This window comes from Vigna unguiculata, chromosome 1 (genome assembly GCF_037176805.1).
Source record: "Vigna unguiculata cultivar grain cowpea cultivar isolate G323 ecotype 2 chromosome 1, ASM3717680v1, whole genome shotgun sequence".
NCBI lineage: Eukaryota > Viridiplantae > Streptophyta > Magnoliopsida > Fabales > Fabaceae > Vigna > Vigna unguiculata.
Window position 1 is genome coordinate 35277152 of NC_140792.1, and position 12097 is coordinate 35289248.

Genomic DNA, 12097 nt, shown 5'->3' on the forward strand with positions numbered 1-12097 from the left:
TATATATATATATATATGGTTTTAATCCTTTCAAGCTCAGTGGGGGTCTTGTTTAAATCAAATTTTAGTCTTTTCTGTGAAAAGATCTATTAACGCGAAAGCTTGTGATCCTCGTTATAGAAAAATCTGTTGGTCTATTTAAAATTTTAGGCAAAGCATAGCTAAACTAAAGCTATTTCTACTTATAGGAGTGTCTTGATGTATTTCACGAGTTTTTAATTGAAAATGAAAAAAAAATGTCACTAATTTTATTCACAAAAATGCAATTAGAAAATTTATATTTGTTTTATAAAAAACTTTTGCGGATAAAAAATTGTTTGGATAGTTTGAGTATACGTAAAGATGTAAACATAATTCAACTGTTTTCCTAATATATATCTATTTTAAAAAAAAGTTACTTTGTAAAGTAAATAAAATAACTATTGAAACTATTTGTAAAAAATGAACAAATTATGGTAATTAAAGAGAGATTTAGTAAGTTTTTTTGTCCCCTTAAAGCTCTTTAACCTTATATCCATGCACGACCCGAACAGGCTGAATTGACCCGGCGACTCAGATGGACCATACCACACAATCTGTACGAACCGAGCATGTCCGATGTCCAAATAGGCCAAGAGGGTTCAAAGACCCGGTTAGATCAGGTCGGCCCGACAATTCGGACGAATCTTACCCAACGAACTGTACGGACTGAATAGGCCCAAGACCCTGATGTACCGAGCGAGCTCGACGAACTGGATAGGCTGAGTCGTGTTAGTCTTAAGGACACAAGTTTTAGAAAATTCAATTTAAATTTCATTTATGAAAAATAGATTCTAGATTTTATCCAAATATTTGGAATGGATTTAAATCTTGATCCAAAAATTTGGATCTGGATTTAAAAAAAAATCCAAACTAGTTTTTGTTAAAAAAATGAATTTGAGTTGAAAATCTAATCTAATTATTTGAATTTAAAATGGATGTGGATTGGATCGTTAAAAATCCGATGCATGGCCACCCTTAATCCTTTGCATGCTAAAACTTGTAAAATGTGTTGGATGGTGACAACAAACTGAATATTATGCCCCCAGAGAACAAATTCTTTCCGTTCTATTTTTCTTTTTAACTTTTATCTGCTCCTTTTCTATTCACATGATAAATAAAATAAGAACAATTATTAAATTTTATTTTTAACCAAAGTATTCAGTTCAACATCATGCTAATTTTAACGGTGAAAATAGAGCAGTCATTTTATTTAATTCCATTGCAAAATTCTATATTACAAGCTGCAAAATACTAAGGAATACTTCTTGGGTTAATTGCAAGTAGGAAAATAACAACAGATTGTTGATCAGCATTGTACCTTGAAGATCTCATTGTAAAAGTAACTGCAACATTTGTTCTTTAACAGTCTGGTTTGCTTCACCAATGCCATCACTGTAGACATCCAATTAGCCATTTATTCACTTCATCAAACTAGTCTTGGGAGATGCCACTCAAGCAAATCTCAGCATCACCACTGCTAGCAATGCTGCAGCAGTATAGTAAATATCTCTAATGCTCTCATCCAGCTTCTGCATCATTTTCTCTTCTTTCAAACCCAACTTTCCAGTGTTCTTGCTGATGCTCAAAATTGTGACCCTGAGCTTATTTACTGCCCCAGAAAGACAAACCAACCCCAATCCAAACCCAGTGTTGAAAAAGTTAGAAGCACAGAAGGTAGCCCTTCCACAATGATGTGATCCCAATAAGGCTTATAGCATTGGGCCAACGCCTAGGCCTATTCATTTTAATTTCTTTTAATTTCTTTTATTTTAATTAAATAAATGTGTTCTAATTAGGTTTGTTTACTAAATGCAGCCCACTTTTCAAGCTACCAATTAATATTGGGCCTGCGGCCCAATTCCCTTCCAACCAACCCATCGTGAGCCCATGTGGCATGGAGACGTGAATTGAATATGGGATTCTTCACGCGTAACCTCATTTCTGCCGCAGGAAACATCTTGACTTCATTGGGCCCGAGCCCAATTCTTCATGACCTCCGCGTGCCCAAACAGAAGGGAAACATCACTTTGTGCAGCCCATTTATCTCTGAATCACGCTGTCTACCCATGCTTCCAGCACCCCCCCCCCTAAGTCTTGCTGCAGCCAACACGCGTTTTCCACAATTTTTCTTTCTCCAACAGTAACAACATCATTTGGGCTTGTATGTGAGGCCATTGCGGTTCAAAACGAAATCCATGGTGTGAGGCAGTGCAGCTAGGGTTTCATCACGCGTTACCCATCCTTGATCTACAAGCGTTCTTCACGCGGCCTCTCTTTTCAGAACTGCAGCCCAATCTTTCTTGAAGCCTTGATCACGCCGCTGTTAGGGTTAGGGTCACGCGAACTTTCCCTTCACGCGTTAGGGCTAGGGTTCACTTGCTTCATGTAGGTTCTTGTTTTCCCTTTCCATGGCCGTTAGGATATGTGTTAGACGGCATCTATTTTACTTCTCTTCCGTTTTCTTTTTGGTTGCCATTCGTTCTATAAAATGGCAAGCCCTCTGATGTAAAAGCCAGCTTTGATGAATGAGAATTCCGGTAGAGATCACTCCCACCGTTCATCAGCTCACCCAAACCCTAGATTAGGTTTTTACCTCTTAGGGTTTCCGAAACCAGTGAGATTCAAGCCTAAATTCCATACACGAACCATTCCGCTGCGTTTTCCCTCGCTTTCTGCGAGATTCAATCGGTAGAACACCGATTGGGAGAGGTTTCCGGCGACTACCGCGACGGAGGAGCTTCATCAAGTGGTATCAGAGCCAATCGGTTCTCGGAGTGTTGCAAGATAAGTATTCGCTCCTAATTTCTACTATTTTCTTCTTCAATGTTTGCTTCCGTACTGTTTCTCATTGATTGCGTTTTTTTCTCTTTGATGATTTCGTGCTACTGTTGTGTTTTTCTCGTTGAAATTGATTCAAAATATTTGTTCTCATTTTTCTGAATCAATACTGTGATGATTTCATGCTTAGCTCTCTCAATCTGTCGTTTAATGCATGTTTGTTAGGTTTTAATTTCAATTTTGATTACCTAGCTTTACAATTTTAGAATCTGTGTTTTGTCTTAGGAATTGTTTAGTTCTTTTATGTCACTGATTCCATAGTTGTTGTCCCTACAATGTGTTTTTGTTCACTGATTCGTATCTCTTTCAGTTCCTTTTTTGTGTTTAAATCATTAGTTTCTGTTAGTGTATGTTTTGTTGAATTCTGATTTGTTCTTAGATCATGAACAAACAATCTGCAAATCCTGTTTCTATGTGTTTTCTGCTGCCAATTTATTTGTTTCTAAGCTGTCTCTTGATTCAATTTGATGTTTGTCTGATATTGAACTAAGTGCTCGCCAATGATTGTGCTGACCACACTATAATGTTTCCACTACTTTGCTGATACATCTAACTCTGTTCAGATTGTTTAAGTGGAAGTCTAATTGGTGTTGGTCCATGCATAGGCTGTATGCTTGTTGATTTGGTGTATCCTGTTTTGTTCAAACGTTTATGTCCATATTTGTGTTCTGGTTCAGCTTGTGTAATTGCATCATTACTGGTTTTCACGTCCTTTCCAGCATTGATTCATGTGTGCTGTGTTGATTGTCTTGAACTCTTGTAGTATCATTCTCTCAGCTAGTATACAACAACTGATTTCCAACGCTTACATTTCTTTGTTCCAATTCTTGTGCTTGTTGGAGCTTATTGAGTTGTATACTGCTGTTGTGTACTACTTTGGTTGTATCATGTTGTGCAACAATGAATCCAGCACATTCTGGTTTTAATGTATCATTTCCAGCCATTGTTCACTGCAGTTGCTTTTGGCTACATCTGTACTCCTTCATAGATGATTCAATTTTGGTTTTGTCTTAAATTGTTGCTGCTGGACTAGTCTATCTGTTTGAGTTTGATGCTCTGGTTGAAAGTAATCTGGTTGTGTTCCTAATCTGATTGCTTTTATATGATTGAATCATATCCATATTTTGGACATATTGCTTGGTCGTTGGAATCTGAATGGAAATTGCAATTGCTTTACTTGTGTATTTGCTCTATCACTATTTTTGTATCTGTGATTAGCCTAGTGTCTGGTGTTTTGAGATTCATTGTGTATCTTGAGTGCAGTCATTTGTCTAGCCTGACTTGGCATAGCAGTCTCTGTTTTATCAGATTACAGTCAATAAACTGGGTTTCTTCTTGTGTTGTTTTGCTCCATAGATGTGCAGTTTGTGTTTCCACAGATTATGGCCATTAAAAGTTGTTGCAGATGATGCCTTCTGTCTTGCCTGTTCTTGTGGTTATATACTTTTATGCAGCGATAAAATTGTGCATTCTGTTTTGCTTGAAAATTGCTGCTATGACCCAGTTTTAGTGCAGCTCATTGCTTTTGTTTGACTCACTTTTCTGCTGTAGTCTGCTGCATAGTCTAGTTGTTGGACAATTTCTAGTTCCTTGCTTTACATCTGCTGCATACTGATCATTATTCTGCATTGTCCGAGAGTTTCTTCCTGTCTAGTGTGTTGTCTAGTGGTGATGTATCTTGTCTGATTCAATCTGTGTCAATACTGCTCCATACTGCTGGGCTATTTTTCATTGGCCGATTGATTCATTTCGTGTATGTCTTTTAAAGTTGAATCAACTTTGAATTGTTATATGCGTTTGATCACTGAATTGGAAGTAGCATATTCAATCTGTTGTGAGCTGTTGTTAATATCTTTGAGAGTTAAAAGGAAGAAAGCAGTCCAATGACAATGAAATCTGATATATATATAAAAAAAAAAAAAGTACATACAAAGCAATTCTGATCTGCAATGTGCAATTTTGATCCACTGATTTGAGTGAACAGCGTACAATTCCATCACCTATTTGCTACTTTCCTCTTCAATTTCAAGTGCATATGTTCTTGATTCAACTTGTTTTGAGTATTTGTTTGATTTTCGTTTTGTTCATCTTGTTCTAGATACATTCTTTAGGTTCCTTTTGTGTACCTTTTTTATTGGTTAGCTTGTTTTCTTGCTTGTCTTTATTGGCTATCCTTGAGTTTGTCTATTATATCCATCACTTGATGTTGTCCTTATCTCAAATTTGAACTTTTATTGTTTTCTGCTTTTACTCTCAAACGTGGTTGACTACTCATTTGTTCTTGGTTCATATAGCTTGCACTCACTGTTTTTGGTAGCCTTGTAGGTGATACCTTTTCTGCAAAGAGCAGCTGTGGTACAGCCATTTGGCCTTTTGTACTCTGGAATTAATTTCCATTGAATAAGGTGATCGATGACATCATGGATAAGAGCTGGAATCGGCTCTATATTGCCTGTAAACAAAATAGGAAAAAACAAGTTGAACTTCATAATTCATCCTATCCTTATAATATAGATATTTTATATGGAATCGGATTAGAACAACCAAATTACAATTTTGTTAAAGTGGACAAAGATCAAATCATCAGATTTCCTTTTATGATTTCCTTCTTACTTTTGGTATCATCCTTTATCTGTCCAAATATCGGAACACCCAACTAAATCAGCTCTCTCTTGTTTCCCTTCATCTGTTTGTTGAATAGTATAAACGTTTCGCCTACATTTATTCAAGAATATTAGGTTAGAACGTACAATACTATAGACAACAGGACAACTTGCCTTAAATCATTTACCTGTGCCTAAACCTGTCTCGTGATTGGTGAAAAAATTGAAAAAAAAATACAATGAAGGCATACAATCTCTGACTGAAAGTGCAAAAACACTTGGCCTATTATTACATAGATCCTGATATTGATTATATTGCATGTACTATATTGATTTATTAAGTGATTTGAAGGAAGAAAATGTTGTACATTGTAAAAGTCCCTAGTCCCAAAATTAAATCTACGAACAGATGCTATTGGTGATTGAAGATGACCAATACGATTAAAAACTTTAAAAATTGGCTATATGAAGTACATCTTTAATAATCCTTTTACAAAATTAGGAAATAACAGGTTAATGGTGATTTACCTGAGAGTTCCCCGTTCTGACCAGCAGCATGAATATCATTCACAAAATCAGTCAGTTTGCAAATTTCTGATTCAGAAAACACGTCCTCGTACAACTTCAATCCTTTCACAACATTCACCTGCAGATTGCAACATTATTTGTCATTCAGCAATATCAAGTTGCTTCTTAATACTAAAACTAGTTATACCAGTTCTATGAATCTGTGTTTCATTATTGAAAAGAATATATTGGCAATTGAGGTTGTAAACAAAAGAACTTGCCATATGCCCCTTCACCGACTCCTTTGCTGAGAAACCTTTTGTCAGCTTTATCTTTGAAGAACGTCCTTCACATTCTTCATGATTGGAACATATATTATTGTTCAGTGCACTGGGTTGCATTTCCTGAGATCCTGCACACCAGACCAGAGAAAACCCAAACAACATTTAGCACACAACAAAAGAGGAGGAACGGATTGACTTATCGCATTAACGTCGTGCAACAAATTTTTTTCCAAAACATTGCATTCACTTGTATAGTTGATACCCATGATTTATTACACGCATTTGCAATCTTAACCCATTTAGTGATAGTTGACGGAGATAAGCATAGAGATTCCAAGAATGATTAGCAATAAAGGAAATCGAATACGAGATATTTTAAGTAGTAACCATTAGAGGATTAAGATTGTTAGACTGAAATTTCGACATTTAACAATTGCTTTTGCTGAGTAATTGTTGAGAAACATTGCCGCCTTGCAAGTTAGTGCTCTGTGTTAGTCCTCCTCCGGCACAATGAATGCCAGTGTTCCAAGTACAGAGTACAGTTAACGGTGACAAAATGGGCGGGCCTTTGAAACAAACAAAAGTATCATGATAGCACATGTCCGGGTAACGGTAGGAACGCAACCGGCTGCTCAGACATGTTTTTTTAGAACCAAAACATTAATTAATAACAATACACATTAAAAACAAATTCTTACACTTTTTTTATATATATTTTTTGTCATCTATCTATCTATCTATCACTTCACTCTTTTGATTTCACTTTTTTTTTACTCCTCTACTTTCTTTGAATGAAGAATGAGACTGTGAAAAGAACAAAAAAAACAAAATACAAGAAATGGAAATAACATTGAAAAGAACTATTTATTTCTTCGCATGAATTTATTTCTTATTAAATTATTTATTTATTTATTAAAAAAGGTGTTAATCAATTCTCTCCCATTTCACAGTACTTGAGACGTTTTTTCATCTTTTTCTTTTCTTTTCTTAAAACACATAATTAGTACATTTTTTTCTTAATTCTCTTCCTCTTTTTTCATCCAACTATTTGCACACCAATGTGCGTTCTTACTTGTATGGTTTCAGCAGAAGCAATAAAATAAACTTATAGTATAATGCATTTGTTTATATTTGAACCTGAAAATGTGTTTTTAGTGCACATGCTACCAAACTATATGGACCCCCTCGTTAGTCTCTTCAATCAATCTTTCTGAACAACAAAAATAGGACCATTAAAAATTATTGTATTATGATTAACCTTAGAGCTAAATATTAAAAGGAAACTTTGACTGCAGGGATCCAGGTCCATAAACAATGATGCACTTGGAACTATTACAGAGGTAGTACTAGACAGAATGTGTTTCTTTTTCCTTTTTCTAGTTCTAACATTTATAAATTATCTATACTCTGTATTTTTCTACCCGTAATTAAAGTTCATTTATGGGATCCTTCATTCCGAAGAATGGAGTTGACCCGCTACTTGGACCCATTAAGAAAACTCAACACTGAGCAGGTTGTTTCATAGAAAATAACGCCCCATATGTCAAAGCTCAACTACCCAACTATTCAAACCCGAACCTGCACGTGGTACGGTACCACAAGATGGAACCACGCACGTGACGTCAACAAGCATAACCATAATGCAACCGGCTGATTTTTCAGCCGACTGTAATTAGCATCATTGCACACATCTTTAGAATTCTCCCCAACTAACATTGTGGTGTTCGCCACTGCCCCCGAGGTACCGTAACACCAAAGCTACGTACAAACCTTATTCAAGATTCAGAAATAAGGATAATGTTTTTATTTAAGAAAATTAAAAGATTATAAGGTTTTCATATAGGAAAAAAATGTAATTAAGCTTTGAAATCGGATAAAACAAATTATAGAGATTTAAATTTATTTTTATTTTTTTCATTTTCACTCATTATAATAAAATTAAAATAAATGATGAAGAATATAATAAGAAAAATATTTATTATTTAACTATTAATATTGTTAAATAGCAATCAAAATGAGAATTTCTTTTGTCAGCATGTCAAACAAAATAAGAGAAAGATAATAGCAAAAATCTAACAATAAAAAAATAATGTTAATTTAATTATTAATTTTTATATTGGATGAAGATTTATATTCCAACAATGTATTAAATAATTTATTTCAGTTTTTCCAAGATAAAGAAATAAAGTAGCAGACTCAAACTTGAGATGAGACATAAAATATAAAATAAAGATCATTTAATATATTTGTTCACCCGTAAAACTATTCATTATTTTTGCTGGAAAATCATATATATCACTCTTTTCATAGATGGAGTTATTGGAAAATTATTTGATGAAAAGTATTTAAAAGCGCTTTGTATGTTAATTGTAAATTAAGATATAAACGTATTATAATTCTTTAATATTAAAGAGTATCGTATTTATCTATAAGTTACAGTTTCAAAAGAAAAAAAAAAATTATATTGCCAAACTATTTTAATTAAATAAAAAAAAAACTTAATAAAGACTAACAGTTTCAAAAGAAAAAAAAATTATATTGCCAAACTATTTTAATTAAATGAAAAAAACTTAATAAAGACTAGCAGTTTCAAAAGACAAAAAAAAAATTATATTCTCAAGCTATTTTAATTAAATGATAAAAAAACTTAATAAAGACTTTATGAAATCATAAGAATTCCAAATAAAAATACAATTTAATGAAAATAAATTATCAAACATATTCCATGCATGTCATTAGTTTAATAGCACGCTTTTATACAAAATCAAAATTTACAAAACAACTTTTATCAAAAAAAAAAAAAAAACAACCCTGTTGGCCACAATTATGCTTCCCCTAAAAAAAATTTAATTGTAAATTAGTGATCAAAATGTTGAACGACGTCTGCGGTCTACCCTACCGTTGCGCAACCGAAAATTGACTTCAACGCACTAAAGATGTGGAAAACTAACTTTCCTGTGCTTCTATTTCTTCGCCACACAGAAGGGAATGAAAATAACTCTTTCCTATATATATAATTAATTGTTTTATAAAAGTAATGGAAAAAAATATTAAAGCAGAAACACAAAGGTTTGCTGGCATGAAGAGACACTACAAATTTTCACCCTTGTCAATCACAAAAAAATATCTCTAATATATAAAAACACCGGTAAAAATAAAATTAATTAAAGTAATCACTGAATAATCAGAAAAAAATGACGATTCAATTCTCCGACAGAAAGAGGAAGGTGAGTCGTAAAAAATCAAGATTATCAAGATTGAAGGTGAATGAATAGTGAATCATTCAAATATTGCAAAAGAAAAGTTAAAAAAGAAATTATAAGAACACTGTGGAATTGATTACTATTACCTGAATCAGTTATCTCACTGTCCGGCGAATCATACTCTGGCGCTGCTTCGTCACCTTCATTTCCACCCGTCTCCACGATTTCCTTCTCCAATTTCTGTTCCCCACCGGAGTTACTCTCGCTCTTCCTGGCGCCTTCCGCCTCCGTTTTCCTGTCCGCGACTTTCCGCAGCTCGAGAGCGACGTCAGCGATGGAGTGGTACTTCTGCATCTGGATGATAGGGATCCAGTTGATTCGGCGGTGGTGGATGGCTGCGAAGGTGGCTTCGTAGTCGGAGGAGGCAGCAGCGATGCTCGCAAGATGGCCGCAGAGTGCGTCGATGATCGCGTTGGCTGCCGCAAACTCGCCGCGAAACCAGGCGAGAATGGCATCCTTGGCGAAGGCATCGGAAACGAGGAGCGGCGGCGGCACCATTGCCGGTGGATCGGTCCGCGATACTGGGACAGCCGCCATAGGCAGAGGGGTATGGTTCAATGTGAAATGAAACAAACCAGAGACAAATAAGAGAAAGAGAGAGAGGGAGAGAGAGAGAGAGAAAGAGAGAGAAGAGAGAATAATGGAAAAGGGTTTTAGTTAGAGCGAATGGAGTGAGTCACATGAAATGTGATGCAGTGTAGGGGAGGAGAAGGGGTTTAGCTATAAAGAGGAGTCTGATTTATTGTCCCTCTCATTCTTTTTTTCTAAGTGTGCTTGCTCCGTACAATCTACACCCCCCTTCCATGTAACGTGGCACCATCACCACTCTTCATGTATGTCCAAAAAAATCTTACGTAAACCTCAAATCTATCACAACATTCATTTTATCCTATACTTAACCCTCTTTACTTTTAATTCTATATTTTCCCTCATTCTCCTTCCTTAAAATACCATACAATTTTTAATGCCTCCAAAATTAATTCATTATTTACTTATCTTTACTTTCACTTTATTTAATCTTATTTTCCTACTTCCTACATTTTATTTCAATGTTATACCTTTTTAATGTATTTTGAGACTGATTTTCACGATTATGAATTAATTAAATATTAATTATATATATATAAAGAGAGAGGAAATAGGTCAACGTAGGATAAAAATAGGAATTTTTTAATGAAAATTAAATACATAGCGTGTTAAATTATTGTCATTAACTGTTTTTACTTAATGTAATATTAATTATCAACATATATCATTAGTACATATAATAATATTTAATAGGTACTGTTCTTAATATATTTTTATTTAATTACATGTATTGAAAAATAATATATAAATAGATTAACATGCATTATTGCTTTGAATAATACTAAACTGACTAGGTTCTCTTACAGGAAAATATTGGATTAAAATTTTATCTGTGAAAAAAATGTTAAAATAATCAGCCTAGTGTTATGCATGTGTTAGTTTTAAATAAAGAGAATGTGATTTCAATACATAACTTTCACTCCCTTTTAATTTAATTATTAAAAAACAAACACTAGAAGAGATTATAAAAGATTATGGTGACTGGAAAATAGTTGACGAGGTACAATATTTGTCGTCATTTTTGTGATAGGGTGGGCACAATGGTGATGTGTTAAGTACTTGCTTTTATCCAATATTTACTATAATTAAAAACTCAAACTTTCTTGCCCTCAAGAAAAACAGAAAGTCTAAGAAGTTATATTTGTTATTTATTGAGAAAAAAACTTGTTAGATAATCATGTTCATATTTAAAAAAAAAAACTAATACTATTAATAAGTTGAAAATGATCATATTAGGAAAACGTAAACCTATTAAAAAAACTTATTAGAGGAAAAAAAAAATACTAATATTAAACATAACTAACAGAAAAATTGTTAAACGTAACTTGAAAAAAAAAAAGCATAAAATCCACAATAACGTAACATAATTAATAAATATATAATACATTGGAGTTATAATAAATTGACAACTCATTGTTCCTTACTGTTTTTATTGAATTTTATTACATAATTTAATTAAATATATTAGTTTAATAATTTCTTATTGAAAATCAGCTCTCATTTAATTGTTTAGAAAGACCTGAGTACGTTTTCAATTAATTATATAGACTTTCTACTGGTAATGTGGCAGAATTATTTTGAACCTTAATTTTGTAAATAAAAAATAGGATTATTTTTAAAATTGTTTATTAGATTTTAAAAGTTATTAATTTTCGATGAGGTAACACTTTGAATTGAGAATAATGATAAAAAACAATTGAGGTAATTAAGATCACTTTGATCCTAAGCTATGTGGATTATTGAGTGTAATAGGAACATGAGTTTCCAGACGGGAGATTGATCTGTCAAGTATCATCGTTAGGATCGATTACCATATATCCGAGATATTGTAAAAAATTCGTCTGTCAGGTGTCATCGTTAGGATCGATCACCATGTATGGGAGATATTGTTTATTTGAAGTTCCGTCACGGTTTTATTTTTAAAAGACACATCGAAGATGAGAGGAGAAATAAATATTTAAAACTATTTTAGTCTGAACTTCTAAAAGATGTG

The 12097-nt window shown here is 33.6% G+C and overlaps 1 protein-coding gene across 1 annotated transcript; it reads right to left on the minus strand.

Annotated features, from left to right (window-relative positions):
- Nucleotides 1-2295: 2295 nt before the first annotated feature.
- LOC146888904 (RNA demethylase ALKBH10B-like) lies at nt 2296-10225 on the minus strand. The gene is made up of 5 exons (XM_085672181.1): nt 9603-10225; nt 6251-6381; nt 5991-6108; nt 5473-5574; nt 2296-5311 (listed from the first exon to the last, which is right to left on the minus strand). The coding sequence occupies exons 1-4, from the start codon at nt 10051-10053 to the stop codon at nt 5516-5518; spliced, it is 759 nt and encodes a 252-aa protein (XP_085528307.1). The 5' UTR covers nt 10054-10225; the 3' UTR covers nt 2296-5311; nt 5473-5515.
- Nucleotides 10226-12097: the final 1872 nt, after the last annotated feature.

Excerpts from the sequence above, each read along its gene's own strand:
- LOC146888904 (XM_085672181.1), bottom strand. The coding sequence starts at position 10,053 with ATGGCGGCTGTCCCAGTATCGCGGACCGATCCACCGGCAATGGTGCCG. Across the intron at positions 6,382-9,602 it reads CAGTGAGATAACTGATTCAG|GATCTCAGGAAATGCAACCC; the intron begins GTAATAGTAATC and ends TCTGGTGTGCAG. Across the intron at positions 5,575-5,990 it reads TCAGAACGGGGAACTCTCAG|GCGAAACGTTTATACTATTC; the intron begins GTAAATCACCAT and ends GAATAAATGTAG.